General features: G+C 59.6%; 2 protein-coding genes across 5 annotated transcripts; one reads left to right on the top strand and one right to left on the bottom strand.

Moving 5' to 3' along the window:
• Positions 1–83: 83 nt before the first annotated feature.
• On the bottom strand, positions 84–7272 carry SGSH (N-sulfoglucosamine sulfohydrolase). Of its 4 annotated transcripts, XM_027626345.2 has the most exons (9): positions 7125–7239; positions 6776–6941; positions 6039–6199; positions 4541–4646; positions 4168–4232; positions 3689–3845; positions 3238–3319; positions 2341–2544; positions 84–1543 (listed from the first exon to the last, which is right to left on the bottom strand). In XM_027626345.2, exons 3-9 carry the CDS (start codon positions 6101–6103, stop codon positions 984–986), a joined length of 1239 nt encoding a protein of 412 aa, XP_027482146.1. In that variant the 5' UTR covers positions 6104–6199; positions 6776–6941; positions 7125–7239; the 3' UTR covers positions 84–983. The 4 variants fall into 4 exon arrangements, with proteins under 4 accessions (XP_027482146.1, XP_027482144.1, XP_027482145.1 ...); XM_027626343.2 differs by lacking the exon at positions 6776–6941 and having other exon boundaries at positions 4168–4318; positions 7125–7272; XM_027626344.2 differs by lacking the exon at positions 6776–6941 and having other exon boundaries at positions 7125–7256.
• A 43-nt stretch (positions 7273–7315) lies between these two features.
• On the top strand, positions 7316–25377 carry SLC26A11 (solute carrier family 26 member 11). The gene is made up of 17 exons (XM_027626342.2): positions 7316–7426; positions 8416–8651; positions 9184–9376; positions 9738–9823; positions 12350–12429; positions 13467–13609; positions 14905–15080; positions 15514–15586; positions 17470–17520; positions 19369–19429; positions 20974–21029; positions 21105–21245; positions 22202–22329; positions 22559–22658; positions 23105–23238; positions 23684–23756; positions 24519–25377. Exons 2-17 carry the CDS (start codon positions 8418–8420, stop codon positions 24608–24610), a joined length of 1821 nt encoding a protein of 606 aa, XP_027482143.2. The 5' UTR covers positions 7316–7426; positions 8416–8417; the 3' UTR covers positions 24611–25377.
• The last annotated feature ends 1106 nt before the right edge of the window (positions 25378–26483 follow it).

Below are 26483 nucleotides of genomic sequence, written 5' to 3' on the forward strand. Positions count from 1 at the left end.
CTGAATGTCATTCCCCTGAACCCGAGTGCCTCAGGAAGTTGTTCTAGAATTCACGCCAGCCTTCTCATAAACAAGCCAGAAAATGAGCTTCTGCACATTTTACTAAAATAAAAGGCTTTCACGGTGTCCCGGACTGTGGATCTTCCTCCACGCCCCCAGGATGGTGTTGGTGGGGGAGGGCAGGGGAGCGCGGGAGCCCACCCACTCAAGGGAAAAAGCCCCCGCGTTCTGGGCTTTCCAGGGAGACCTTCTGCTTTCCCGGCAGGCGGGCACCGGGCAGGTGTGGAGCATCTGTGAGCAACATCTGTGCCACAGCCCTGGAGTCCAACCGGACAGAACTAACCCAAGCCAGAGGATGGGCTCTTCCCCCTCGGACATTCAAAAAGGACGGGCTTGCCTCTATAGACCATAGAATGAAACTCGGCACCTGGGGAGCCTGCCATGAATCAGCGGCCTAGCGGAAACCCAGCCAGGGTCAGGAACTTGACCGTGGGGCAGAGCAAAACAAGCCCCAGGCGTGTTCACAGATTTTTTTCAAGACCAGAGATTGATAAAAGGCAGATACCGCGTCCCTACACAGAGTGTAGTCTGAACCCTCCCAGCACCCATGTGGTACCTGGAAGTGGGAACATCTGGGGGCTCCAAAGAATGAAAAGGATCTTAAGCTCCAGGTCCCAGCCCCTTCTCTCTGCAGGTCCCCAACCTGACCCAGGACACGAGACCCCCTTGCCCAGACCACCCTCACCTGACACGGACTGGGGGCCCCACCCTGTTCCAGGATCCCCTGGAATTCCTATGCTGAGACAGGGCTCAGACACAAGAACAGCAGCGTCCCCTACCACAGGGGGGTGAAGGACTGGGTCACACGCCCTGTTCTCCCCTCCAGGCAGTGGCAGAATGACACCAACATCGGGGAGAGCCCTTATCAGATGGGCCGTGTGGGGACCCGGTCTGGGGAGGCTGCGCACGTGCCCCAGGGAGGCTCACAGCTCATTGTGGAGTGGCCGGCACTGGGGGGAGAGCCTCTCCTCCAGGACGCCATCGGGAGCACACACCCAGGGGTCATGGGTCTCCCACTGCCACTTGGCCAGCTCGGTCTGCAGCAGTTCAAGAACCTGCGCATAGTGGGGGTTGGCAGCCAGGTTCCGGGTCTCGTGGGGGTCCTGGCTCCTGTCATACAGCTCCCAACGCTCCCGGTAGTAGTAACGGTGGAGATCCTTATACCAGCCGGTGGGGCGGCCGGCCACAGTGCGGTTCAGGAGGTCCTGGAAGGTGGGCGACACGTAGAAGTCCTGGTCGATGGGAAAGGGCATCTTGAAATTGAGGTTGTGCACGAGGTGGAAGGTCTGGTGGTGCACGGAGCGCATGGGGTAGGCCATGGTGACCTCGTGGTGACTCTGGCTGCCAAAGACGGTGCTCCAGAGGGGCTCTGCCTCCAGCACCGGCAGGAGGGACCGGCCCGTGAGCCAGACAGTCTTTGAGCCAAAGATGGCATAGCTCGGGTAAGGGATGGAGAACCAGTCCAAGATGGTGGGCGTGAGATCTGGAAAGGACGTGGTGTCTCAGCACGGCAGCCCTCTAGCCACCAAGCCACTCTGACTCCAAGCCACTCTGGAACACTGGGGGGCCACCTCGTATACTGGATCACCAACAGGGAGGAGCCGCTGTGGGCCCCATACCTGTCAAGGTTGTCTCAGCCCTCTAGCACACAATGCCTTTAATGGTTTAACAAGAGGCCCCAACTTGGTGATATTCGGGATCCTACCAGAATCCTTTGGATCAGTAAGGAAGCCCCCACGGAGGGGGCGCAGCTATTCCTGCCCTGTGCTGTGGCCACAGTGCTCCCCGACTTGTGCTTTGGGGCCAAAGGGAGATGTGGGCCCCAAGCTGCATGGGTCCTGCTGCCCTGAACCCTCAAAACAGGGGCTCCCCGGGGCCTGCAGCATCAGTATCACTTGGGAGCTTGTCACAAATGCTACTTCTCAGGCTCCACCCCAGATCTACTTCACCAGGCGCTCTGGGGGTGGGGCCTGCCGGGTGGGCGTTAACAAGTGCTCCAGCTGAGGCCGGCGCTCACCAGCGGGCCAGTGGGGAGGGCGACAGTCTCAAAGACCGCGAGACCCAAGCTAGAATCCTAGCTCGGTGCTCAAGAACTGTGGCACCTTAGGCAACTTACCTCTCTGATCCTCACTGCTGCATTTGTAGAATGGGGTGGTCGTCCCTTCCTTGCCCAGGTGGGCACCACATAAGGCAGCGGGCCGCGGAGCACTGCCTGGACGTGGTGGTGCCGCTCAAGTTTCAGCTCCCCCACCCCCGCCCGTGTGAGCTGCAGAGCCGTACCTAAGAGACTCACGTAGGCCTCGCTGACCTGGCCCCAGCGTTTCATGTGCTCTGGGGACGACACCAGCAAGGGTTCAGCCGTGCCCGGCCAGTACAGGTTGGTCCTGCCGCTGGGGAAGGGGATTCCGTTGTCGGATGTGAAGATCACCAGGGTGTCATTCAGGACACCTGCTCCGCGCAGCTCCTGGAGCACGAGTCCGACCCCTGGGGGTGCAGAGGGGACAACAGAGCTCAGCCACGGCTGGGCGTGCAAGGGCGGGAACATGCGTGCGCACACATTTCTTCATCGGGCTGCTGGACCCTGCACCCCTGCCGTCCCTCCCTCCCACCCAGCACCCCGTCCAGCAGTAAGCCAGGGAGGCCGGCCATTCCTCAGCACGTCCACGTCACCCTGTGCAGCTGCTACCTGCAGACGCTGGTTCTTGTTTTGTTTTCCAGAATCTCATGCCTGTCCCGGGGGATAACTGGGCAGTATGGGCAGTGGCTGGAAGACAGGACTCCCTCTACGCCTGTCCCCTCCCCAGGTCACCACCGGCTAATAGTGGTTCTCCCATCCGGAGAAGAGATCTTTGCAGCTGCAATCGTCAAGGATCTCAAGGAGACTGTCCCAAAGTGCCCAGGTGGACCCTAAGTCCCATGACAAGTGTCCTTATAGAAGAAACACTGAGAAGACACCCAATAGGCTGTGTGAGGACGGGGCAGAGAGGGGAGGGATGCAGCCAGGAGCCAAGGAACGCCTGGGGCCACCAGACGCTGGAAGAAACAGGAAGGACTGTCCTGTCTCCTATAGGGCCTGCAGGGAGGACACGGCCCCGCCGACACCGTGACTTCGGAGCTCTGGTCTGGGATGGGGCCCATGCTGGGGCATACCCCACAGTCCAGGCTCCTTGAACCCACCTTGGTCCATGCGGCCGATGGTGGTGTACTGAGCAGCCAGGTCCGCTCGGGCTGCAGGAGTGTCAGGGACGAAATAAGGCACCTGGAGGGGCACGCGGGTGCAAAGTCAGGGCTAGAACACGCGGGCAGACAAGCTGGGGGGAAGGGGTGACCAGTCCTTGAATTGGGGTAGGAGATTGAGGAGCCGGCCTTCCTTCCAGGGCCCGAGATCACCCTCCACCAGTGAACGGTTGAGCCCAGAACGTCCCTGCTTCTGGACACGTCACTCCACATCTTGACGCCTCTCTCTGCCGGCCCCGTGGACGGGAACCCGGATCCACTGAGTCACAGAGTCTCCTCTTAAACGTGGTGAAGTCACACACCCGGGGCCAGGGCAGCCAAGTCCTCCGATTTACAAGGTGGAGGAGGAAGGGTAAGCGAACATCTCGGACACACGGTGAGGGGCTCCTACCAGCACGTCCTGTGGGTCGTAGGCCTGCGGAGTCCAGTCTGGGATCCGCCCCATGCCACTCTCCCCGTTGCCAAACTTCTCACAGAAGGTCCCGTACTGGGGCTGGGAGTGCCCACAGCGGTGGGGGTCGTGGAAGGCGACGTAGAGGAAGAAGGGCCTGCCCAGGGAGGGAGGGGCTTGAGTCCTGAGGTCAGCCGGTGGACATGCCACCTAGCTTTCTACTCTGGGGAGCCCCCTTCTTTAGGAGGGAACACCCCTCAGCGTCGCTCACTTCTCTAGAACTGAAAGTCTCCCTGGGATTCTCCGTCTCAGGTTCCCCGTGTCGCCTCTCCTTTTGAGTTTCTGGAACCTTCTCCCCCTCCCCCACTCCTCCACCTGGGGCCTCCAAGAATCCCCACTAAAGACTCTGGGATGTGCATCACAGGTTAACTGCCCAGAGGTCTGGCCGCGTGAGGGAGGGGACGGGGGCGTCCTCACACCTGTCATCCTGAGTCTGCAGGAACCTCCGGACCAGCAGCTTAATTCTGGTGATGTTCCGCCCCACCTGGAGGATGGAGCCGTTCTCCTCCGTGTACGCAAATTCAAACGGGTACACCGTCTCGGGCCCCACATGCTTCTTCCCAATGATGCCTGGAGGTGGGGACGTGGGCCTGCCAGGGTCCCGGAGCTACCCCACTGTCCCCCAAACCCCACGGCCCTGGCGTAGCCGCCATGAGATCAGCCCAGGCCCTTGTCCTCACGGACCCAGGGCCCAGGGAGAAGGCCCTGGACCTTGGGTGCTCCGAGCACGTGACACAGGCGGAGGGTGGCTCAGGACCAGGCCTCACCCCGCCGGGGCATGAGGCCACTCACCTGTGCGAATGCCGGCTTGGCCAAGCAGCCTTGGCAGACTCTGCACCTCGTTGAAGGAGGTGAAGTGGTGGACACCCTGGTGCAGGCCGTACATCCCGTTCTGATGCTGCGGCAGAGATGCCCATGAGGCGGGATCCCGCCCTGCCTGCCCCCACTCTCCCCATGGCCCTTCCTGCCCGCCCCGCCCCCCCCCCCCCCCCGGAGAGCCCGGCAGCCAGCATCCTGGGAGAGTCTCACCGCCTCTCCCAGGCCACGGGACGTCAGCAGGAAACATGGCAGGCTGAGAAAATGTACCCGTAATTACGGGTGGTTTTTATTTTCTTCTCGTCTACCTGTACTTCCCAACTTCTTTGTCATGAACACGTACCATGGTGGGAAAAAGGGCAGCAAACCTCTAATTAACTGGATTTTTTACAGTGCAAAAAAACCAGTCGACACGTCACAAAGTCAGACTAGAAAAAGACGTAAGGTGCGATGGGGCGGCCCTGTCCTCACTCCTGCGGCCCGTGGCTGCCCAAGGAGCCTTCCGGGGGGGGTGGTGGTGGGGGCACAGACCACAGCTTCCCTCTCCACGTGCGCCTCGGTCTCTCGGATGGGGACACAGGGCACAGCGGCTCACCGTCAGAGGATGTCATGAAGCACAGGTCCAAATAAGTACCTGCATCCCCACGTTCATAGCAACACTACTCATCACAATCACGGGTAGGAGCAACCTAAGTGTCCACGGAGGGATGGACGGGTAAACAAAACGGGCCATACCCATAGGATGGGTCGCTGGCCAGCCTTTTCGGCCATGAGAAGGAAGGCTGTTCTGTGCTACAATGTGTGGCGACCTGGGGGGCACTCTGCTCAGTGCAATAAGGCAGTCACAAAAGGACACACACTGTAGGACTCCCCTAGAGTAACCAAGTTCAGAGAGACAGAGAGGTGATGAGCAGTTGCCAGGGGCCGGGGAAGGGGAGCGGGGAGCAGTGTTAACGGGCACAGCGCTTCCGTTTGGGAAGATGAAGAAGTTCTGGAGGTGGACGGATGGACGCATGGCTGCACAACAGTGTGAATGGACCTGATGCCACTGAGCTGCACATTTGTGAACGATTAAAAGGGTGAGTTCTATGCTATGCACATCCTAGCAGAGCAAACACAGAGGAAGTGCTTCACAGGGCACCTCTTACCTGCACTCAAGCTCCCAGATGATATCGTAACATGAGTTAACGCTGAGCAAGTGCTTGTCGGACACCTTCCCACGTGCTTTATGTATAAACCACGAGCTTGGCCAACCCCATAACGATTCCACGAACGAGGTATTATCAAGACCCCGTTTAACAGGTAAGGAGATCGAGGTGCACAAATAGTGCTTTACTCACAGTCACACAGAGCAGTGGAGCCAGGGCTCATGGTGGGCAGGTGGTGGGGAAAAGAAGGTGAGCACATCCCAGGAGAGGTGAGGGAGGGGCTCTCCCTCTCCCGTGCCCTCCTCCTGCACCCCTGCAGCCCTCACCTGGGGCAGGCCAGTGAGCAGACTGGCCCGGCTGGGAGAGCAGCTGCTGACGGAAGTGAAGGCATTGCGGAAGACTAGGCTGCGGCGGGCCAAGGCGTCCAGGTGGGGGGTGCTGATGGCACTGTTGTTGTAGGTACCACTCTCAAAGCCTCCGTCGTCCGCTGAGGAAGGCAGAGACACTGAGGCCGTGGTGGCCTGGGCCAGTGAGGTCCACGCAAGTGGGATACCCGGGTGGGCATGACCCAAGCGGGCATGACATCTGGGCGGCCTGACACCTTCCTGGGACTGACACCCAGAGGGCATGATACTCAGGTGGCCCTGTTAGCAAGTGGGCATGATTGGGCAGTCCTGAGCTCGGCAAACGCTGCATGAGGATGCGGTTTCTGTACCTGTGTCCCCAGCAAGGAGGAACTGATGGGAGCCCTTAGGGGAGAACTCTTTTATGCTACAATCAGTTGCAAGGCCTGGTTGGGGACCACAAAGTTAATCAGAGAGAGTGCGTCTGGTACAACGCCAAACCTCAAAAGAGGAAAAGAATAGGGTTGTCTTGTGACAGCTGGAGCCCTGGTCACCAAGTCTCTGAACAGCAAGCACTAGAAGAACTTGTGATTTCTGGGAAGGGCTGGGGTTGGGGGAGAGGGCGGGGGTGGGGGGTGAGGGGGGTGGGCTGTGCTTTTCAGCCAGAGGAGATCTGAGCCACAGGGCTCCGGGGTCTGAAAACGCAAGGGCAAACTTACAGGGTTACACCGCTGGGGAGGAGAGAAGGGCGGGGCGCCCCGGGGCACGCAGCCACGTCTCCAGGGACTTGGGCATCAGCCCCTCTTCCAGCATTCCCTCTAGGGCCTGTACAACACTGCGTTCTGGAAAACAGCCCAGCTTCCCGAGCTGGGCGCCCTGGCTGATCTGGGCACGGGTGGGGGTGGGGGTCAGAGCCGGGGGCAGGACTGGGGTGCTGAAGGCTGGCCGACACGCGATGCGTGAGGCCGCCCCTGCCTCCCTCTCCAAGGAGCCGACCGCGAAGGGTCTGGGGCAGCGGGGAGCGCCGACGCGAAAGGCTGCAGGGCTCGCTGGCTGGGGCGCACTCACCGAGGATCAGCAGCACGTTCCGGGGACGCGCCGGGCGCAAGCGGCAGAGGACCAGGGCCAGCAGCAGCCCCCAGCAGGTCGGCCCTCGGCGGCGCATGGCGGCGGTTCAGCCCCGCCCCACCCCGCCCGCGGTCACGCGTGCGCTGGCCCCGCCCTCCGGTGGTCACGCGCGACCAGGTCCCGCCCCCGGGTGATCACGTGCGCTCCAGGCCCCGCCCCTCCCTCTCCTCCCTCCCGCTCCCTTTGCGGTTCCTGCGGACCCCTCTGCGGCGACACTCGGAGACCCCAACCTGCGGCACCCGGTGAGTCCGCGGCGGGCGGGGAGCGGGGCCCGCGGCCCGGGGCGGAGTGGGCGAGCTTCGGGGGACGGGCCGGGGTCGCCGGGGGTGGCGCGGGGCCCGAGGGTGCGGGCTCCTCCCGCGGGGACCCTTCCCCACTGTGTCTCCACCGCGACCCCACCAGGTCCTCGCCGCCCTCGGCCTTGCTGGACTGATCAGCCGGCGTGGAGTCCCGTGGGTTAGACGGCAGGGTCCGAGGCAAGCGTCCTCGCGGGTGGGAGGCGGGGTGTGTCCAGAGCTGGTTAGGGGGGTGAGGGGTGGTATGCGGCTGGTTTTCCCCCCGGGGGTTGCCAGGACCCTAGAGAATGCTGCGCGTCCTGAATTAATGGCCTCGGACGCTCTCCCAGAGCCCGCTTGAGTCCCTGGGCGCTGCTGTAGGGACGGGAAAGCCACAGGTGGGAGTGGGGTAAGGCGCGGCCTCAGGGTGCGAGACCCCCAGCCGCCAGCGCCGCAGTGGGTGGAGTCCGCGGTGCTACGCACTTGGAAAGCCTGGGGCGCTCATGGCTGCAGTCCCCCCCCCCGCCCCCGCGCACACCCCCCCAGCCGGACGAGGGTGTCCCCGTGGATCCTGCTACTCCTTGCACTGCTCCCCGCTAAATTCCTTGGGGAGGGAAAAAGAAGAAATGCAACTTTTCGGGAGGAGAGGCGTGGTGTCTCTTTAGTGTTTGATTTTCTCATTGAGAAATCATATACTGCATTTTTCCTGGCAAGTGTCGGTGGAAAGGAGGCAGCTGGGGTTGGGGCAGGTGGGGTTCAGGGAGAGCAGCGAGCAGGGGCCAGGGTGGGGGACTACACCTTTTCTTGAGGCCCCGTTCTGCACAGGTTTGGCTTCCCCCTTGGAGGGGGAGGAGACGGATGTGCCTCTCCTGAGGGCCCTAGACCCTGCCTTATTGCTGCATTCTCCCAAGCCCCGACCCTGACTGCTGGTCTTGTGGCCCCCATGCACACTCCAGGCATGCCATCGTCTGTGAAGGCGTTGGGTCAGGCCAGGACCTCGGGTGCCAGTATGGCCCCCCAGGCCCACTGCTGCTCCCCTGCGGCCGTGCAGAGGCGGCTGCCCATCCTGGCGTGGCTGCCGGACTACTCCCTGCAGTGGCTGAAGATGGACTTCATCGCTGGACTCTCGGTTGGGCTCACAGTCATTCCCCAGGCGCTGGCCTATGCTGAGGTGGCTGGACTCCCGCCCCAGGTGAGACGGCTGCCCCGGTCGCCGCCCCCACCCCAGCCTCAGCAGCTGCCCGGAAGCAGGGTAGGAACGTATCACATGCCCTCCACACAAGTGGTGTGCCAGAACTCCAGCCCCGCGGGGCCCCAGAAGTCTTGGTGTACCGTCCACAGCACGTGACTGCCTTGGGGCAGTTGCATGCCCCCGTAACTGCTCTTGTCACACTTGTCACACGAGGCACTGAGCTAGTTCTGGGTTGTCCGAGGGGGCCAGCAGGATGACTCACCGTGGTCTCAAGGACACTTTCTTAGACTCATAGACCGAGACAAGCATCCAGGCCTTTGCATCCATGCTGGCACCCAAGTGGGGTGAGGTAGAAAAGAGGCTCCTAATCGCTGTGGGTCTGCACCATGGCTAACGGGGTGAGCGCTCTGCCCTGTGTGCGCTGCTGTGTAGTCTCAATGGCCCCCACAGATCCTGTGCTCAGACATCTCCCCCTGGGACTCTGTGGGCCCCCTGTACGCCTCGTCGATGCTCAGTGCCGTCTCCCCCCCAGTACGGCCTCTACTCTGCCTTCATGGGATGCTTCGTGTATTTCTTCTTGGGCACCTCCCGGGATGTGACGCTGGGCCCAACGGCCATCATGTCCCTCCTGGTCTCCTTCTATGCTTTGCACGAACCCGCCTACGCTGTGCTGCTGGCGTTCTTGTCTGGCTGCATCCAGTTAGCCATGGGTTTCCTGCGCTTGGGTAAGACTGTTGGGCCTTCCTGCCGGGGGGTACCCAGGCACCTGCCTCCTGGGGATGCCCTGGCCCTCAGCTTTTCCTTTTTTTGCCTCTAAAGGGCTGTTCCTGTGCGTGTGTGAAGGTTGGGGGGGAAGGGTTCTCCTCAGCCCTCCGCTGTTCTGCTTAGAGGCCAAGACATTTGAAGAAGGGTCCAGGGCCTCAGACCCTAGCCTCCCTTTCCCGCTGTCCAAACCTGTCCATACAGGGTGTGTGTGGTCCAACAGTGCTTAGCCCCAGTCCCCCCAGACCACCTCTCCCAGCCCACATCCACCCACGTTCTCTGGGACTGGTGGTCCCAGCTCAGTATTCCCTCTTGGCTGGCCAGGCTTTCTGCTGGACTTCATCTCCTGCCCCATCATCAAGGGGTTCACCTCCGCTGCCGCCATCACCATCGGCTTCGGGCAGATCAAGGTAGGCACGCTGCTTGGTGGCCAGGCTCCTCCTGGGTCATAGGACCGAGACTGGCTTCCCCACGTGTGGGCCAGTTCATGTCTTGCTCTTCCAGAGCTCAGAGCACAAGGTGCTCAAGTGGTCTCCATCGATTCCGGGAGCCCTCGGGGGAGATGCTAAGTGATGGTGGGACCGTACGACAGGTAACTGGGGTGACTGGTAACAGCAGCCCCACCCCTGTTGGAGCTTTGGGGCCAGCGTGCTTGGTCCGCCTCATGGGGCGATTCCGTTCTGCTGCCTTCCCTCGGCCTCTTAGGTCATCAGCATCCCGTTAACATGTTGAAGAACGAATTATTTCTCCATGCTCGTTTAGCTAGGTGATTTCATTTTAACGTTTTTTCCCCCAATTTCTGTTCAGGATTTTTTCTTTAAGATTTCATTTATTTATTTGAGAGAGGGAACATACGCGCAAATAGGGGGAGGGGCTGTGGGAGAGAGGCAGACACCCCGCCGAGCAGGGAGCCCGATGCGAGGCTCAATCCCAGGACCCCGGGATCATGATCTGAGCCGAAGTCAGAGGCTTAACCAACAGCCACCCAGGTCTACCTTTTACAGATGATGTTTTAAACGGAAATATAAAGAGGCAAGGACTTTGAAAAATACTGAACAGAGGGGCACCTGGGTGGCTCAGTCAGTTAAGCCTCCGACTCTTGACTTCAGCTCAGGTTGTGATCTCAGGGTCCTGGGATTGAGCCCCCTGTGGGGCTCCATCCTTAGCGTGGAGTCTGCTTGAGAGTATCTGTTCCTCTCCCTTTGCCCCTCCCCCACTTGCGCTTTCTCTTTCTCTGAATAAAGAAGTAAATAAAACCTTTAAAAAAATCTGTAAAACGCGAAAGGTTTATGCGTTTTGCGCCTGGGTGGCTCAGCCGTTAAGTGTCTGCCTTCGGCTCGGCATGATCTCAGGGTCCTGGGATCGAGCCCTGCGTCGGGCTCCCTGCTCGGCGGGAAGCCTGTTTCTCCCTCTCCCACTCCCCCTGCTTGTGTTCCCTCTCTTGCTGTGTCCCTCTTCAAATAAATAAATAAAATCTTTAAAAAAAAAATCTGTAAAAAATATTAGAACCAATCGTCATCAGTGAGCTGAGGACGTCATTTATTCTTACTGGGTGTTAGGTTCCTGAAAGGCAGGTATGGTTTTGCTTGCGGCTGTGGCCGTCCAGCCCCGAGCCTTGTACAAAAGTACGTGAGTGCTCAGTTGGGTGTGCAGAACGGAGCTGAGCCAGATTGTACAGATGAAGCCCCTGGTGGCCGCCTGAGGGCCCACCCCCGTCTCAGGGCCTGCTGTCAGCACCGCGCCTCTCTAAGGCATGGTTCCCGTGGCCAGGCTCTGCTCCGGGCTGGCCCAGGAGAGCCTTCCTGAGGGAGATGGACTGAGAGTCAGGGACGGGAGGGTGTGAGCAAGAGGAAAGGAGCGGACCCTTTCTGCATTCCTACTGTGTGCCAGATGCTGGGTTAAACCCTCCCTTGTCTTGGATTGTCCTGATGCTTCCCCGAGGCAGGTTCATTATTATCTGCGCGTAGAGAAGTGGGAATTCGTTAGGTGTGGGTGGGCATGGTTAGTGTATGACGCACACACGTATGTCATGGTAAGTTCGGCAAGTGCTGTTTTGTGGGAGGGTCTTTTATTCTGGAAACAATATGTTTCCTTTTTGGTGTCAGGAATGTTCTTTTATGCAATTGTAACATGTAGAAGGTAGCTTCTTTATGTACTCGTGCTTGGCAGTGTTAGGTCCCCTAAATCTTTAACACCTCGATTGAGTCATGACAACCATCTGAGAGCCCTAGGCAGGGTGGGGGTCGGGAGTGGGGGGTTCTCCTGACCTGCCCTGGCAGGAGCGCCCTGGGTCCCAGAATCCTGTGTTTCCGTGCAGGTGTCTGTCCCCATTCGGGGCTGTGTGCATGGGTTTTGGGATCCTTGGTCTGGGCCTCAACCACCCTGCTAACACTGCCCACCCGGTGTCAAGCAGGATAAAGAACTAAAACACAGAGGAGAGCCCCTTCTCCCCTCCAAGGACCCTGCCTGCCTGCGCCCCTTCAGCGGTTCTTCCCTGGAGGCCCTCAGAGCTCTTGGTAGTTCTGCCCACAGCTCCACCTCATTTTCCTTCTGCCAGGGGTAGTGCCCGGCAGGTGGGCCTCTGGCCAATGGCAAGGGGGGGCAGGGCCCGCACTGAGTGAGAGCAGGGTGTGTCAAGGGCAGTGGGGCCCACGGGGCAGGCAGGCAGTGACCTGGACCCTTGACCAGGGCATGGCTGCTTTGAAATCACCCAGACATTTTCCTCACAAGGGAGAATTATTCACCAAGAGATGTCTTTGACCCCAAACACGAAATGCCTCTTCTCTCGAGGATAATTCTGCTCTCCTGCCCCTGGGGGCTTTGGGAATGGGCAGATGGTCTCCAGAGAGCCTCTGGATGTGCCCGCAAGGAAGGGGGCAGAGATGTGCTGAGATGTTGCGGGAGAAGGTTGTCTAGTCCAGTCTCTGTTTGGACAGAACCTCCTGGGACTACAGGCTATCCCGAGACAGTTTCTCCTGCAAGTGTATCAGACCTTCCGCAAGGTTGGAGAGACCAGGTACGTGCCTGCCGTGTGGTCCTGCTCTTCCTTCTGGAGCCCCTGTCCCGGGCCCCACCCCATTTCCCACCGCCCCCCCCCCCCCAGGTGGCATGTATTCCAGTCCCCTGGGGCCTGGCCGCCCAAACAGGGTCCCAGAGCAGCATCCCAGGGGAGCGGGTTAGAAACGCAGACCCTCAGCCCTGCCCAGCCCTGCTGCATCGGTCAGCGTTCAGCAGCAGCCCCGGGGCGTCGGTGTGCACCCTGAAGTCTGAGAAGCTCTGCCCCGGGGCCTGAGAGCCGGTCAGCGTGCCCCTGCTCACAGCCTCCGTGGGTGGGCCGCACGCAGAGGAGGAGTAGCGGTCTCCCTGAAGGCTTGTAGTTCAGTGAGGAGAACACAGGGCGCGGGGGAGGCAGGTGCAAACCATGTGCAGAGAGAGAGGATGAGAGCCTGACCGCCGCTCGTGGGGCCTCTTCAGATGAGGGGCCTCTCCCAGAGGGCAGACGCAGATGCTTCTAGAGGAGGGCAGCTGGTAGCCAGGACCTCTCCTTGCTGGAGGAACACTCTTGTTCCTGGGGGGAGGGGGTGGGGGACACCGACGACCGGCTGTCTTCTCCTCTGCTTCTGATCAGCTGTGAGGCTTCCCAGGGCCCAATCCATCCGAGCCAGGGGCTCCCTGGCCCAGGATGTGCAGCCTGGTGGTGGGGGGGGATTCCTCCTCATCGCGGGGGCAGGGGAATTGGAGACTGACGGGTCAGAGGGCCTCACAGGCTGTGAGAAGTGAACCTTCTGGAACAGATGAGGTTCCAGTAGCCACAGAGCTATGTGGCTGTAAATGTGAGCCGTAGCCCTACCGCCATTGTGATCTGGGCCTCGACTCCCAGGCCTGCGTAGTCGCTGGGTGCTGAATCGAGTCTTGAAGGAGAACAGGGATGCATGTGTCTTGGGAAGAAGCGAGCAGAGCAGTAGAGAGAGAGGCTTTCTGGCAGAAGGGGCGATGGAAGGGCAGGGGTGTCCGCCCCGGGCCGGCCTGGGTGTGACCGGTGTCTGTCCACAGGGTAGGCGATGCCGTGCTGGGGCTTGTGTGCATGGTGCTGCTGCTGGTGCTGAAGCTGATGCGGGACCACGTACCTCCCGTGCACCCCGAGATGCCCCCGGGCGTGCGGCTCAGCCACGGGCTGGTTTGGACTGCCACCACAGGTGAGTGGTGCTCTGGCCGAGGATGGGCCACAGCCATCCTGCACACCGGGGGTGCACCCCGTGAGATTCTTCTGTCGCTGGGCTGGTGTGACCTGGGCGTGACCTGGGCACCAGATATTGAAAGTTGCCAGCTGGCTCTGATGCACGGCCAGGGTGCAGAACGGCGTTTAGTAGCAGGAGTTCTCAAGCACAGGCAATTTTGACCCCCGGGGACATTTGGCAATGTCTGGAGTCGTTTCTGGTCGAGACTGCTGGGTGGGGCAGTCATGGGCACCTGGTGGGGAGAGGCCAGGGAGGCCCCCGAACGCCTGCAGTGCATAGCCGATGGCGAAGGATGATCTGGTCCAGAACGTCAACGGTGTGAGGCCGGGAAGCCCTGGCTGGTCCCCGAGGGAGAAAACACATGGATCACGTGCTTCTGTTCGAGCCGCGCAGCTCTGAGCCTGGGTTTCCCATCACACAAATGGGTAGTGGGGCCCTGGGCCTTTCCTGCACCCTGGAAGGTGGTAAACAGCTAAAATAGCTGTAGTCCTGATGACAACGTCCGTGAAAAGAGTGATGCAGCCTTTTGAGAGCTGGGTCCGTGATGGCGCTCGTATTTTGGGAAGAGATATCGCCCCCATTTAAGAAGCCAGCACAGGGGCACCTGGGGGGCTCAGTCTGTTATGCATCTGACTCTTGGTTTTGGTTCAGGTGGGATCAAGCTGCGTGTTGGGTTCCACACTCAGTGGGGAGTCTATTTGGGATTCTTTCTCCCGTTCCTGTCCCTCACCCCTGCTTGTTCTCTTTCTCTCAAATAAGTAAAATATTTTTTCTTTTTAAGATTTTATTTGTCAGAGAGAGCATGAGCGCAAGCAGGGGCAGAGGGAGAAGCAGGCTCCTTGCAGAGAGAGCAAGGAGCCTGACACGGGACTCGATCCCAGGACTCTGGGATCATGACCTGAGCTGAAGGCAGATGCTTAACAACTGAGCCACCCAGGCGCCCCATAAATAAGATATTAAAAAAAAAAAAGAAAAATCCAGCACAGCTCAGGCAAGAGCCGAGAGGTGGGACCCGAGGTGACCAGTAGATGACGTGGGTGGGCCGTATGTGTCACTGTGGGCCTGTCCCGCCATCTCACATCACGTGCTCATGCCTGCCCCTCGGTCGCTGGTGTGTGTGCTGTTTTCCAGGCTGCGGTGTGGGGGGTGGTGGCTGCGGTGTGGGGGGTGGGTGTCCCGCTTCCCTGGGTGTATTTACTGCTCCAGTTTCCCAGAGGAGCCAGATTTCACCAACGGTCTCCCTCCTGTCCTAGCCCGCAATGCTCTGGTGGTCTCCTTTGCCGCCCTGGTCGCATACTCCTTCGAGGTGACTGGATACCGGCCTTTCATTCTAACGGGGCAGACCGCCGAGGGGCTCCCTCCAGTCCGGATTCCGCCCTTCTCAGTGACCACGGCCAATGGGACAGTTTCCTTCACCGAGATGGTACAGGTGGGTGGAGACGGGGAGCCAGGCCTGCCGGGTGGGGCTGAGGTGGTCTCTGGGCCTGGTTCCGTGCCTCTGGTGCATCCGCTTCATAGCAAGGAGCTCCGAGCCCAGCTAGGACTGCTGAGTCCTCAGGACCGAGGGCCTCTGGGTGCAGGGACAGGCACAAAAGGGTTCTGGGCCCGACCTCAAAGGACACCACGTTTAGTTTTCTGCCCGAGCCCAGGGTGCTTCTCGCGCTGTGGACACTGGCAGAGCAGGGATGTGTCCTGTGCTCTGCTCTGTGTCTGGCCCTGGGTGTGAGCTCCCGGCCCTGCAGCTGAAGCACAGCTCTGGTCAGATGCAGAAGAGCGCATGCCAGCCTTGGCGGGTCACTGCCTGGCCGGCCCCTCCTCGCCTTCCCTGGAGGCCCACTTACTGTCCCTCTCTCTTCTCTCAGGACATGGGTGCTGGGCTGGCCGTGGTGCCCCTGGTGGGTCTCCTGGAGAGCATCGCGGTGGCCAAGTCCTTCGGTAAGATGCCCGCTGTTGGGGCCTCCCAGTGGGGTGTCCCGGAGCTGGCCTTGCCTGTCTGCTCTCTTGCTTGCTTTTATCGGCTTAGGTTTTTAACAGCTTGAGTTTTTATCCAAGTAACGCATGCTTGTGTTTTTAACAAAAAAACGTGTAGTAAAAGTGGATTTATGACAAAAACCCACATCTAGCGGTGGCTGGTAACGTGTGCCAGCCTGCTGTCCGGAAGGAGAAGGCCCTGCGTTTCGCCTTCACCTTTCCTCTGGCGTAATGGTGCCCCCCATGGGCTCCCAGTGGCTCGTGAAGTTTGATCCGTCACATCTTGGGGTGAGATGCTGCGGCCTCCACCCACCAGACACGTGCAGTTAAATTACTTTGTGGGTCGTAGTGAAACGTAGTAGGTCAGGAAGAGGTAAGTTTTAAGTCGGTCTTTAGTTTTGGTGTAGTTTATGTTATTTAAAGCTTTCACGTAATAGGTAATAACGGCTGTGTCTAATGACAGGTTCCCAAAATTCGTAAAAATTTACCAATGCGCTCTTTCCAGCTGGCTGAGCACCCCTGGCCTGTGCTCTCCCCGCCCCCAGGGAGGCCGGGACGCAGTAATCTACTTAAGTGCCTATTTGTTCTCCCAGAACTCGGATTCCTCCGTCAGAGTTGAGGCTGCTCCATGCCTCGAGTGTCCGCTCCCTTGGGTCTGCGGGGCGTCCGGCTTCGTGTTGTGCGCGTGGATGGCATTTTCCTTTCGTTCTACAATGGTTACACTCTTGTCGCACTGGGGTACAGGTCGATTCTGAAGATGAAACCCAATAAAGGGCGTGCACGTCGCCGTAACCACATAGACTGGATCTGGTTGTGGCAGCATCCCGACACCCCCCCCCCCCCCCCCCCCCCCCCCGCCAAGGAGACTCGTGCCTGATGCGCCTTCTGAGGGGTCATCCCTGCTAATCACCAGCGGCTGCTCCAGGTCCCACCGCACGTTCGGATCAAGTTTTCCTCGTGCAGTTTCTGTTTTTCTGATGATCTTTTTCCGGCTGGGGAGTTTTGGGGGTATTTTGGAGTCTGTGTCTTACAGCATTTATGCCTCTTGTGACTTTAAAATTGTTTTCTTCTGAAGTCACTTGATGTCCCGTCCTAACTCGTAAGCTTGTCATTCTCCGAAACCAGGGTTGGAGAACCACGGCCCGCGACCCAAGAGTAAGGAGTGGTTTTTACGTTTTAAACGTTTGAAAAACTTTCCAAAGATTAGGATTTTTGCGACACACGAAAAGTGTGTGGAATTCACGTCACAGTGTTTATATAAAGAGGTGTTCCTGGAACACGGTCTTGCTCATGTGTTTTCGGGTCCCCACGGCCGCTTCCAGCTACGTACGACAGGCGCCGAGTCGTCGCGACAGACCGTGGCCCGCAGCGCCTGCAGTGTTCCCGGCCAGCCCTTCCCAGAAACGTTCACCCGCCCTGCATCCCCCCTGCAAGCTTGCCGGCCCCTCTGTCTGCACGGCCCCGGCTGGGACCTCTGGGCCTTGACATTTGTAGTCAGAGAGGGTTTAGTTTCAGACTTTCTGCTCTTCTCACGGAAGCAGCGTGTGTTTGTGGTAGGAAACGTCCAAAGCGCTGAAACATAGAAGCGAATCGCTTGCGACGTCCACCGCTACCGCAGTCACCTGCTGTTCACGTGTTGCTGTACGTCTGTGTGCTTTGTGTGACACAGCGACACAGATGTGTATGCTTGCGTATGCACACGTGTTTTATACGTGTTCACGTGTCGTAGTTACGACAAGGAGACAGTGCTGTGGGTAGAGGTTTATAACCTGTGTTTTTGGTTCGTGAATATTTTCTTACTGGTGTCGTGTATCTAGTGACAGCATTTTCATTGTCCTTTCTTTTAGCTTCTCAAAACAATTACCGCGTCGATGCCAACCAGGAGCTGCTGGCCATCGGTAAGCCCCCCGCGGTGGCTCTCTGAGGTCGAGAGTGCTTCTCTGCATCTCGCCTGAGCTGCACAGGTCATAGGGATGGTCGCGGTGAGCTTCAGGGAGCAGAGGTGGCCCCCAATTGGGCCCTTTGAAAGCCTTGTGTGGATTCATCCTTAAGCCTCCAGATGGCTCAGTGTAATTCCTAGGAGCAGGCTGCTGAGGTGTGGCGTCCATGCTGACCGACGCTTGTTGAGCGCTGGCTGTGTACCCGACCCCGAGGTCCGCAGCTTTGTGCTGTGTCAAGGAACACCCGGCGTGTCCCCCCTGGGGTCAGATTGCTGAGGAACGTGGCCCGGCAGGACCTGCTGGTCGAGCGGGACCTTGACCGCCCCGGCCCCCCACCCTGGGGCCTCCCTCCAGGCCGGCAGGTGGCTCCGTGAAGACTTGGGGAGGGCCTACTGTGGATGGGTCTGTGCCCGGCGTCCCAGTTGCATTTGGTCTGACCTCTCTGGTGATTCGTTCTGAGGACGTGACACGAGTCTTAAATTCGGTTATCGTGACTGTTGTTAATTTTGTGGACACCAGGCCTCTCTGTCTTTCCCTCCTGCCCCTGGCGAGGTGGGCACGGGTCGGAGTGGGCAGAAGCCCCGGTGCCTTCCCGTTGGAGTCCACGGGAACCTCCCCCGTTACCACTTCAGCTCGCAGCAGCTGTTTGGGCCCGAGCCAGTGGCTTTCCCGACAGCAGAGGGCGTGGGGCCCCAGGATGGGTCCCTGGAGGTTTGGGGGGGCTCCTCTCTGAGCCCGTGGTGGCAGGCATCGCCTGAGTGGCTGGTGAGGTGGAGTTAGCCGGGACTCGCTCGCCCCCAGGCGGAGGAAGTCTGTAGACTGCCCGCCCCGCGCCCAGTAGTAGCACTTCCAGACAGCATCTCCTTCCCGTTTCCGCGAATAGCGGAGGACGCCTCTGCTTCACGGCAGCGACGAGCGAGGAGCGGTCACGAAGCCGAGGTTGTTGAGCTGCACGTGTGGACCGCATGGGCTGCTGACCCGGGGTGTAAGACAGGCCAGGCAGCTCTCCAGCAGGCACATAGCAAGAGGCCTCCATCGACCCTACAGAACACCACACGGGGAGGAGCCACACATCCCCGCTCCTCAAGCAGTGGGGCCCCTGACCTGAGTCTCGAGGGGCCATCATAAGGAGTCAGGATGACCACGTGTGGTCCGTGCATGGCCTCTGCCATGTCCACTGATGTCTGCTCTGCCCTCGCGGCGTGTGCTGGGCTGTGGGACCTGAGAGGGCCTGGCTCTGAGCGGGCCCCACCCTGAGCTGTCTCGAGCCGGTCTTGGACCTGTGACCCCATTGTGGTGTTTGTGAAGGTGCCAGGGTGAGCCAGATGCTGGCAGGGTTCTGTCAGGCGTGGGTGGGTCAGTGTAACGGGGGTGGACACTTACTAGCCATGACCTCCTGCCCCAGCTGGTCATCTCACGGGAGGAGTGTGGGTCTGAAGGAGCTCGTGGGGTACAGCGGGCGGGCAGCTGGCTGCCAGGCAGTCTTAAGTGTCCTTAGTCCCTCCTGGGGAGGTGGGTTCCTCTCCCAGTTGCATGTGGGAGAAGGTGTATTTAGCTCACCGGGACAGGGCTGCGGCCAGAGTTATGTCACAGTGAGGGTCGGTAAACTTGGCAGAGATCATGGTTTGTTTTTCCTACCCCGAGACAGACACATGGATGCAGACGTAGGATTCTCCTGGGTGATTCCTCTGGCCTTCTGTCTTCTGTTTCCTTTCTGGTTTCTGGCCTCCTTTCCTCTGCCACCCCCCATCTGTTTTAAACCCCTCTCCCTCCTGGATAAACCTTTTCCTTCCACTTTCTCCCCAGGCCTGACCAACGTGCTGGGCTCCCTCGTCTCTTCCTACCCGGTCACAGGCAGCTTTGGACGGTGAGTGACCCATGTTCTTCCTTCCCTGTGCCTCGGGGGGCAGGGGGGAGTCCCAGCCCAGGCCAGACGGTCCGTGTCCGCCTCAGAGAGCCTGCCCGGTCTTTGCACACGTCTCAATGCCACTTCGTTCTTCTCTGAGGCAGAAGCCTGCCCGTGCCAGCCGCCGCAACCCTAGATCAGTGGCGTCCGTGGGAGGCAGGAGTGGGGCTCGCTCAGCTGTCCTTCACCATGATCTCACGTGGTTTTCTCTGATAGCCCCGAGCTTTACTCCTAAAACGTTCCCAGCATGTGGCAGTGCTCCTGCATCTCGTGGCAGAGTACATTCCTAAAGGAAGTGGGGGTAGGAACCACCGCACTCTGCCTGGAGAAGCGGGGGGCGGGTCACGCACAGCCTCCACACGCAGCCTCGTAAGGCAGCGGGGCGGGACAGAGGGTGACCTGGGACTGAGAAGAGGCAAGGGGGCGTCAGCCCGCAGGGCCCAAGTCCCCAGAACTGCTGGCCCCACCCTGTCTGAGTACCAGACCTCCCCGACACCCCCACAGCACGGCATCCGAGGGGCTACAGGGCATGCTCAGTGTCCCCCCTGTAAATAGGAGTCACAGCGGGGCCCTTGTCAGAGTTATTGGAGGTTACACGGAGAGCGCGTACAGCAGTGCCAGGGGCCGCTTTGTGGAATAAAAGCTCTGTTTCCTTGATGTAATTTTTCACCTGTTTCTGCTGCATAATCAGTGTGTCAGGCTCACAGGGTCTGTGCCCCAGGTCCGGCACGGCACCTCGTGTGTAACGGTTACTGAAAATGTCAGTGCGTCTTTGAGGAAGGAGATTCCTGCCTAACTCCACAGCAGCGAAGGGTGACTTAGGCTTTCTGTGGACACGTATAGACGGACGGACGTATTTCCAGAGGACGTGCCGGCGGGCACAGGTCACGGTCAGGGTGATGGGGAGTGCGTGCGAGGCAGAATCCTCACTGTCGCAGAAATCAGGCGCCGTTCCTTTATGGTCTTCACGGTGGCAGAGGGAAACGTGGGCCCAGGACCAGTTTTTTGGCAGAGATTCAGGTCTGAATGCAGTTTTCCAAACAGACAAAACGAAAAAGGGAAGTTGAAAAGGAAGGACAGCCACGTTCGCTTCCAGGTTTGCCCTGGCAGGAGCTCGCTGGCAGCGTCTGGTGTTTCTCCGTGTGGACGAGCGCATGCATGTGTGTGCGTGTGCATCTGCGTGTGGGAGATGCCAGGGTCGTAAGCGGGACGTCGCCCCCCTCGAAGGTGTCACCGCGTCTCCCTGGCCGTGGACACAAGGGTCATCCTTTCTAACGGCAGCGGGGAGTGGACGCGTTTGCTTGAGCTGCCGTGACACGGTGGGGACGGGGACGGACGTTTATTTCCTCCCCCGCTGGAGGCTGGAAGTCTGCGTCTCCCCCTTACGTGCCGGTGTCCGCGGGGCCCCCGTGTCCCCTCGCAGGCGCTCCCGTCCTGGGAGCGCCGCCTCCCCTGCTCTTCCAGGCTCCCACCCACAGCCACTAACAGCGTCTGTCGCCTTGCAGGACAGCTGTGAACGCCCAGTCGGGGGTGTGCACCCCAGCGGGGGGCCTGGTGACAGGTGAGCACCCCCCATTGTGCCCGGAGCACGTGCAGGGGCGGGGCCGGAGGTCACGGGCGCCCTGTTTCCCCGCAGGAGTTCTGGTGCTGCTGTCGCTGGACTACCTGACCTCGCTGTTCTACTACATCCCCAAGGCGGCGCTGGCTGCCGTCATCATCACGGCCGTGGCTCCGCTGTTCGACACCAGGATCTTCGGGACGCTCTGGCGCGTGAAGAGTACGTGCGTCCTCGCCTGTCTCCCTCTCTCTCTCCCTCTCTCTCTCTCTCTCTCTCTCTCTCTCTCTCTCTGTCTCTCGTGCACACGTCCTGGGTTCTTACCCCGCCGCCTTCCGGGACCCAGATGGTAGGGTTGGAGCTGGGCGTTATCTTTGTTCTGGGAGGTGGTCCCGGGTCAGGGCTTCCTTCAACTCCTCTGGCTGCGAGGAGCGCCCAGGCCGGTTCCCTGCAGTGCTGAGCCAGTCTGCAGCTCACACGGTGCCCTGCTGCTCGTCCTCCGCCCCTCCCCCTTCTCTCCACCCCTTCCCCTCCCCCCTCCCCTCCCTCCTCTCCACCCCTTCCCCTCCCCCTCCCCTCCTCCCTCCTCTCCACCCCTTCCCCTCCTCCCCTCCCTCCTTCCCCCTCCTCCCCTCCCTCCTTCCCTCCCTCCTTCCCCCTCCCCTCCTCCCTCCTCTCCACCCCTTCCCCTCCCCCTCCCCTCCCTCCTCCTCTCCACCCCTTCCCCTCCTCCCCTCCCTCCTCCTGCACCCTCATCCCCCTCTTTTCCTCTCCTCCTCTCCCTCCTCCCCTCCACTCCTCCCCACCTTTCTCTCTCCCTCCTCCCCTCCACTCCTCCCGTTCTCCTGCACTCCTCCCCATCTTCCTCTTCTCTCCTCCACTTCTCTCCCTGCTCCTCTCCACCTCCCCTCCCCTCTTCTCCTCCCCCTTTGCCTCCTGCCCTTCTCGCCCTCCCCCTGCATTCCTCTTCCTCCCCTTGCATTGCTATTCTCCTCTTCTCTCCCTCTCTGCCCCTCTCCCTCATCTCTCTTCTCCCCTTTCCCAGCCCCAAGCCCAGGCCAGCTGGAGGGAAGATGGGAGACGTCCAGGGTGACCAGTGTGTCTGACAGAACAGTCCCCACGTCCCCCCGCAAGCTTACCGAGGGGGACCGCCCCTCAGCTGGACTGCTCTCTCGCAGGGCTGGACTTGCTGCCCCTCTGCCTGACGTTCCTGCTCTGCTTCTGGGAGGTCCAGTATGGCATCCTGGCCGGGACCCTGGTGTCCGTGCTGATTCTCCTGCACTCCGTGGCCAGACCCAAGATGCAGGTACCAGCCTATCCGTTGTCCCTGCAAGAGGGATCCGCTGGGCTTGGGGGGCCTGGTGGGGTGAGGTGCTGTATGCTTCACGCGCCCGCTCGTCGGCTCCATGCCCCCCTCCCTTCTGTCGGTCTGGGTTGGGGCCTCCTGCCTGGGCAGGCCACCCTAGCCAAGCTGCCAGGTCGGATGCGCCTCCAGGACCTACAGGCTTGCCCCTCCTTTGTCCCCCTGTCCCCAGGTGTCAGAGGGGCCGGTGCTGGTCCTGCAGCCAGCCAGCGGTCTGCACTTCCCTGCGGTGGAGGCCCTCCGGGAGGCCGTACTCACCCGGGCCCTGGAAGGTACGTAGGTCAGGATGAGGTGGGCTGCAGTCACCCCCAGCTCCTGCCACTGTCTCTGCATCCCCGTCTGCTGCCTCAGGACCCCAGGGCCCTGTCCTCAGCTCCCGGGAGCTCACCCACTCCCGGGTCCAGGACGTTGGGTATCTCAGGGTGGTGTCTAGTAGGTGCTTGCTGTCCGCACGCAGCAGGGGGGCTGTTGCCAATCTGTGTTCCTAAATACCCATCCCTTTCTCCGGGGAGTTGGTATTTAGGGGAGAAAAGGGGGTCTGTTCGTCTTCTGAAGGAAACTGCTGCTCTGTGCAGCTGTCTGGGGTCCTGCCACCCCTGGCCGCCCCCACCTCACGGGGGGATGGAGCTCCGATGGCGTCACTGTGCCCCAGGCCTCTGGCCAGGGCTGCCTGCCACCGCCCATGCCCCGTGTGACCGGCTGGCCCCTGTCTCCGCAGCATCCCCCCCACGCTGCGCGGTTTTGGAGTGCACGCACGTCTGCAGCATCGACTACACCGTGGTGCTGGGGCTCGAGGAGCTCGTGGGGGACTTCCACAAGCACGGCGTCACCCTCGCCTTGGTCGGCCTGCAGGTGGGTGTCGTCAGCTGCTGGTGAGTCGGTGTTGTTCCCCCCCCCCCCGCCCCCCCCGTGTCAGGACGAAGGCGCTGAGGCTGGAGAAGCTGCGTGACCTGCCCAAGGCCCAAGGTCACGTTCAAGGATGCTGCCTGCCACCCCCCCCCCCACCCCCGGCTCCAGAGTTCACTCCTGTTATGTTGTTTGTTCTGTTTGCAGAGAGCTCGTTTTTGGGTCTCTCAGACAGTAATCATTTTAAAACTCTCCCTCTTCCAGCACAGTCGAGGGGCAGTTTCTTCTCTCCGTTTGCCTGAGTAGAGGTGAAGCTGTCCCTGCCGGGAGACTCTGGGGGAGGCCGTGACACGCAGTGACGCTGGGCCAGGGGTGCCTGCCCCAGCCCACCCGTGCCTGCCCGCTGCAACGGGGGCACCCTGCCTGGAATTAGAGTTTCTCTGCCCCGCAGGTTCCTGTCCTCCGTGTGCTGCTGTCTGCTGACCTGAAGGGTGTCCAGTACTTCTCCACCCTGGAAGAGGCAGGTGGGTGCAGGCCGAGTCAAGGAGAGACCCGCGGCAGCGCAGTACGCCCATGGCACGTGGGATGGGGGGCAGGACCGCAGGCCCGAAACTCAGCCCTGGCAGGGTCAGGGGTTCGGGCGCCCCAGTGCAAGCGTGGGGAGCACGGGCGCGACGCGGTGGGTGAGGCGGAGGGCACGGTCGGGGCCCTCCTGTTCTGGGAGTCACTTCAGGGGTGGTTTTACTCACGTGCGGCGTTCGCTCCGCGGATGTGCGGACCCCACGTGCGCGGCTCGGGGTCTCACAGGTGGGGGTGGCCGGAGGCGACGTGGGACGTTTCCATCATTCCAGAGAGTGCCGTCAGTCCGTTCTCATGACCCCCACTAGGGTAGCAGCTGTTCGGCTTCCTTCTCTCATGAGTCAGCTCTGCCTGTTCTAGAATGTCACGTATCTGGGATCAGAAGGACTTTGTGTCTGATTTCTGGGGCTTAACGGGGTGTCGTCGCTGGGAGCAGCTCACGTGCCGACCCACAGGAGATGGGGAAGAGACGTGGCCCGGTCATGCTGGAGGGCCCCGCGGCACTAAGGAAGGGTCGTGGGGCGTGGACAGTGATGAGGCGCTGACAGGGGCTTAGGCGGAGCCCTGCCGGGGCTCTGGGTGCTGGCCGGGGGGACCCCAGCTCCTGTGCACCAGGACTCTAAGCGCCGGCTCTTCATGCCATCCTGGGGCGTGACCCTTCCTCACTTCCGCCTCTTCTGTGCTTGCACGTCTCGTATTTTCTGCAGAGAAATACCTGAGGCAAGAACCAGGGAGCCAGCCCTACAACGTCAGCGAAGACTCCGTTCCGGAGCACAAGATCGCCCTGCTGAAGGCCTGATGGGGGCGCTGATGGGCTTCTGATGCTGGGGGGTCTTACGGAAGGTTCTGGATGCTGGGATGCTAGATGCTGCCCTATAAACGCCTTGGCCCGAGGGCTCTGAGCAGGTGACCCCCGAAGGAAGAAGGAAACCTCGCATCGAGATCCACAGGTGGGACTCCCGGGCTTTATTTGGGGTGACTGAAAAATCACCTCCTTTCTGTTCCCTGGGCATGAACCTTTTTCTGAAGAACGGTTTGGAGAGAGCCTTCTAGAATGACAGATCCTGTGAGAAGAAAGGCAGGATTTCCACCTGGTCCGGGGGAAGGGCCCTCACACCCCAGCACCTTCCTGGTTACGGGGGGTGGTGGGGTTGGGCAGCTCCGAGGCGAGTTCCAGTCCGGGTGGCGGCATCTGTGCTGCTGTTGGGAAGGAAACCGAGATGTGCGAAATGACTTAATGTGTCTGTGAAAAATAATTTTGTTGTCAGTGTTTTTTAAATTAAAAAAGCAAGAGCTTTGGTGTTTTTGTAAAAACCATAAATGCTTATTGTAAAACGTACAGGAAGTCCTCTCCTCCATCCACTTTGGTGGTAGTCCCTCAGGCCGCCTCCCCCTCCACCCCATCGGTACGTCAGCATGCGGGTGTGTGTCCCCAGCCGCGTGTGGATGGGGTCATTGCATACATGGTGCTCTGTGACCCACACTTTCATGCAGTCCTTGCTGTGAATTACTCATTGTGATAATAAATAGAGAATACGTGATCTGCAGTGTCTCCAACGTGCTTTATTCTGTGTCTGTGTCACAACGGACTCCCCGAGCCTCTACATGTGGACTTTTCTCGTCCAAGGTGTGTACACCTTTCCACCCCTGCCATCACAGCCAAGGAAGGTTGGGCTCCCAGGCCTTCTTCGAGAAAGACCTCACTGTGCAGGTGGGCCCCGTGGAGCTCCCCAGCATTCCCACCAAGACATGTTCTGGCCCCCCAACCAACCCCCACCCCTGAATCTGCATTTCCTGCATTTCCTTACCTCGAGCAGCTCTCTCTGTGCACAAACGAGCATGTCCTGGAGCCCTGTGTGCTGGGCCACCCCTCCCAGGGCCCCGTGGAGCATCCGTCCAGTGTTTCCTGGCCCCCAAGCCAAGCACACCCCTTCTCGAGCCAAGAGATCTCCCATTCAGAGCAGGCGGATCCGTTGGCTCTGGCAGGACCTGGGCTCTAGGATCTTCACCCAGAGCCGCACCTGTGACTCAGAATCCACTCCAACAAAGCCTGAGTGTGTCTGCCAGGAAGCAGATCCAAGGATGGTTAGCACAACGTCATTAGCAATTTTAGAAAATGAAAGCAAGCTGAATGTCTCCATTTAGGAATGTCTTAGCCACAAAACACACACGCTGGGATGCCGTGTGGCAGTTAAAGGAACAGGGTGGAGCTGTGCAACTCTACACACTGGTGTCTGAGGAAAAAGAGCAAGTTGCAGAGCGATGCTCATCTTAAGAGATGTTCGTGTGAACACACCCACGGAACGATGTGGCGATGTCTACGAGTTTAAAAAAAGTCCTGGAAAGATACACATCAAACTGATAAAAGGAATTAAGTTGACGTTATGCGGCTTGGGTTGATTTTAACCATCTATGAGTGGTTTAATTTCTCAACGGTATATTCGCATATAGTTAAAAATTAAGTTATGGCTTAATGTATATTAAGTTTATATTAATATAATACATAATTATACATTTAGGCTTAAAATTAATTTATAATTTATTAAATTATGAACTTACTAAATTTATAATTAAGTTATGATTAAATCTTCATTTCAAAAAAAGAGAAAAGATTGGAATGGACCACGGTGTGGAAAGACTTTGGAATTCGGTGCCCGAGGATGTGGCGCTGG

Source organism: Zalophus californianus, chromosome 16 (genome assembly GCF_009762305.2).
Source record: "Zalophus californianus isolate mZalCal1 chromosome 16, mZalCal1.pri.v2, whole genome shotgun sequence".
In the NCBI taxonomy this organism is placed as follows: domain Eukaryota; kingdom Metazoa; phylum Chordata; class Mammalia; order Carnivora; family Otariidae; genus Zalophus; species Zalophus californianus.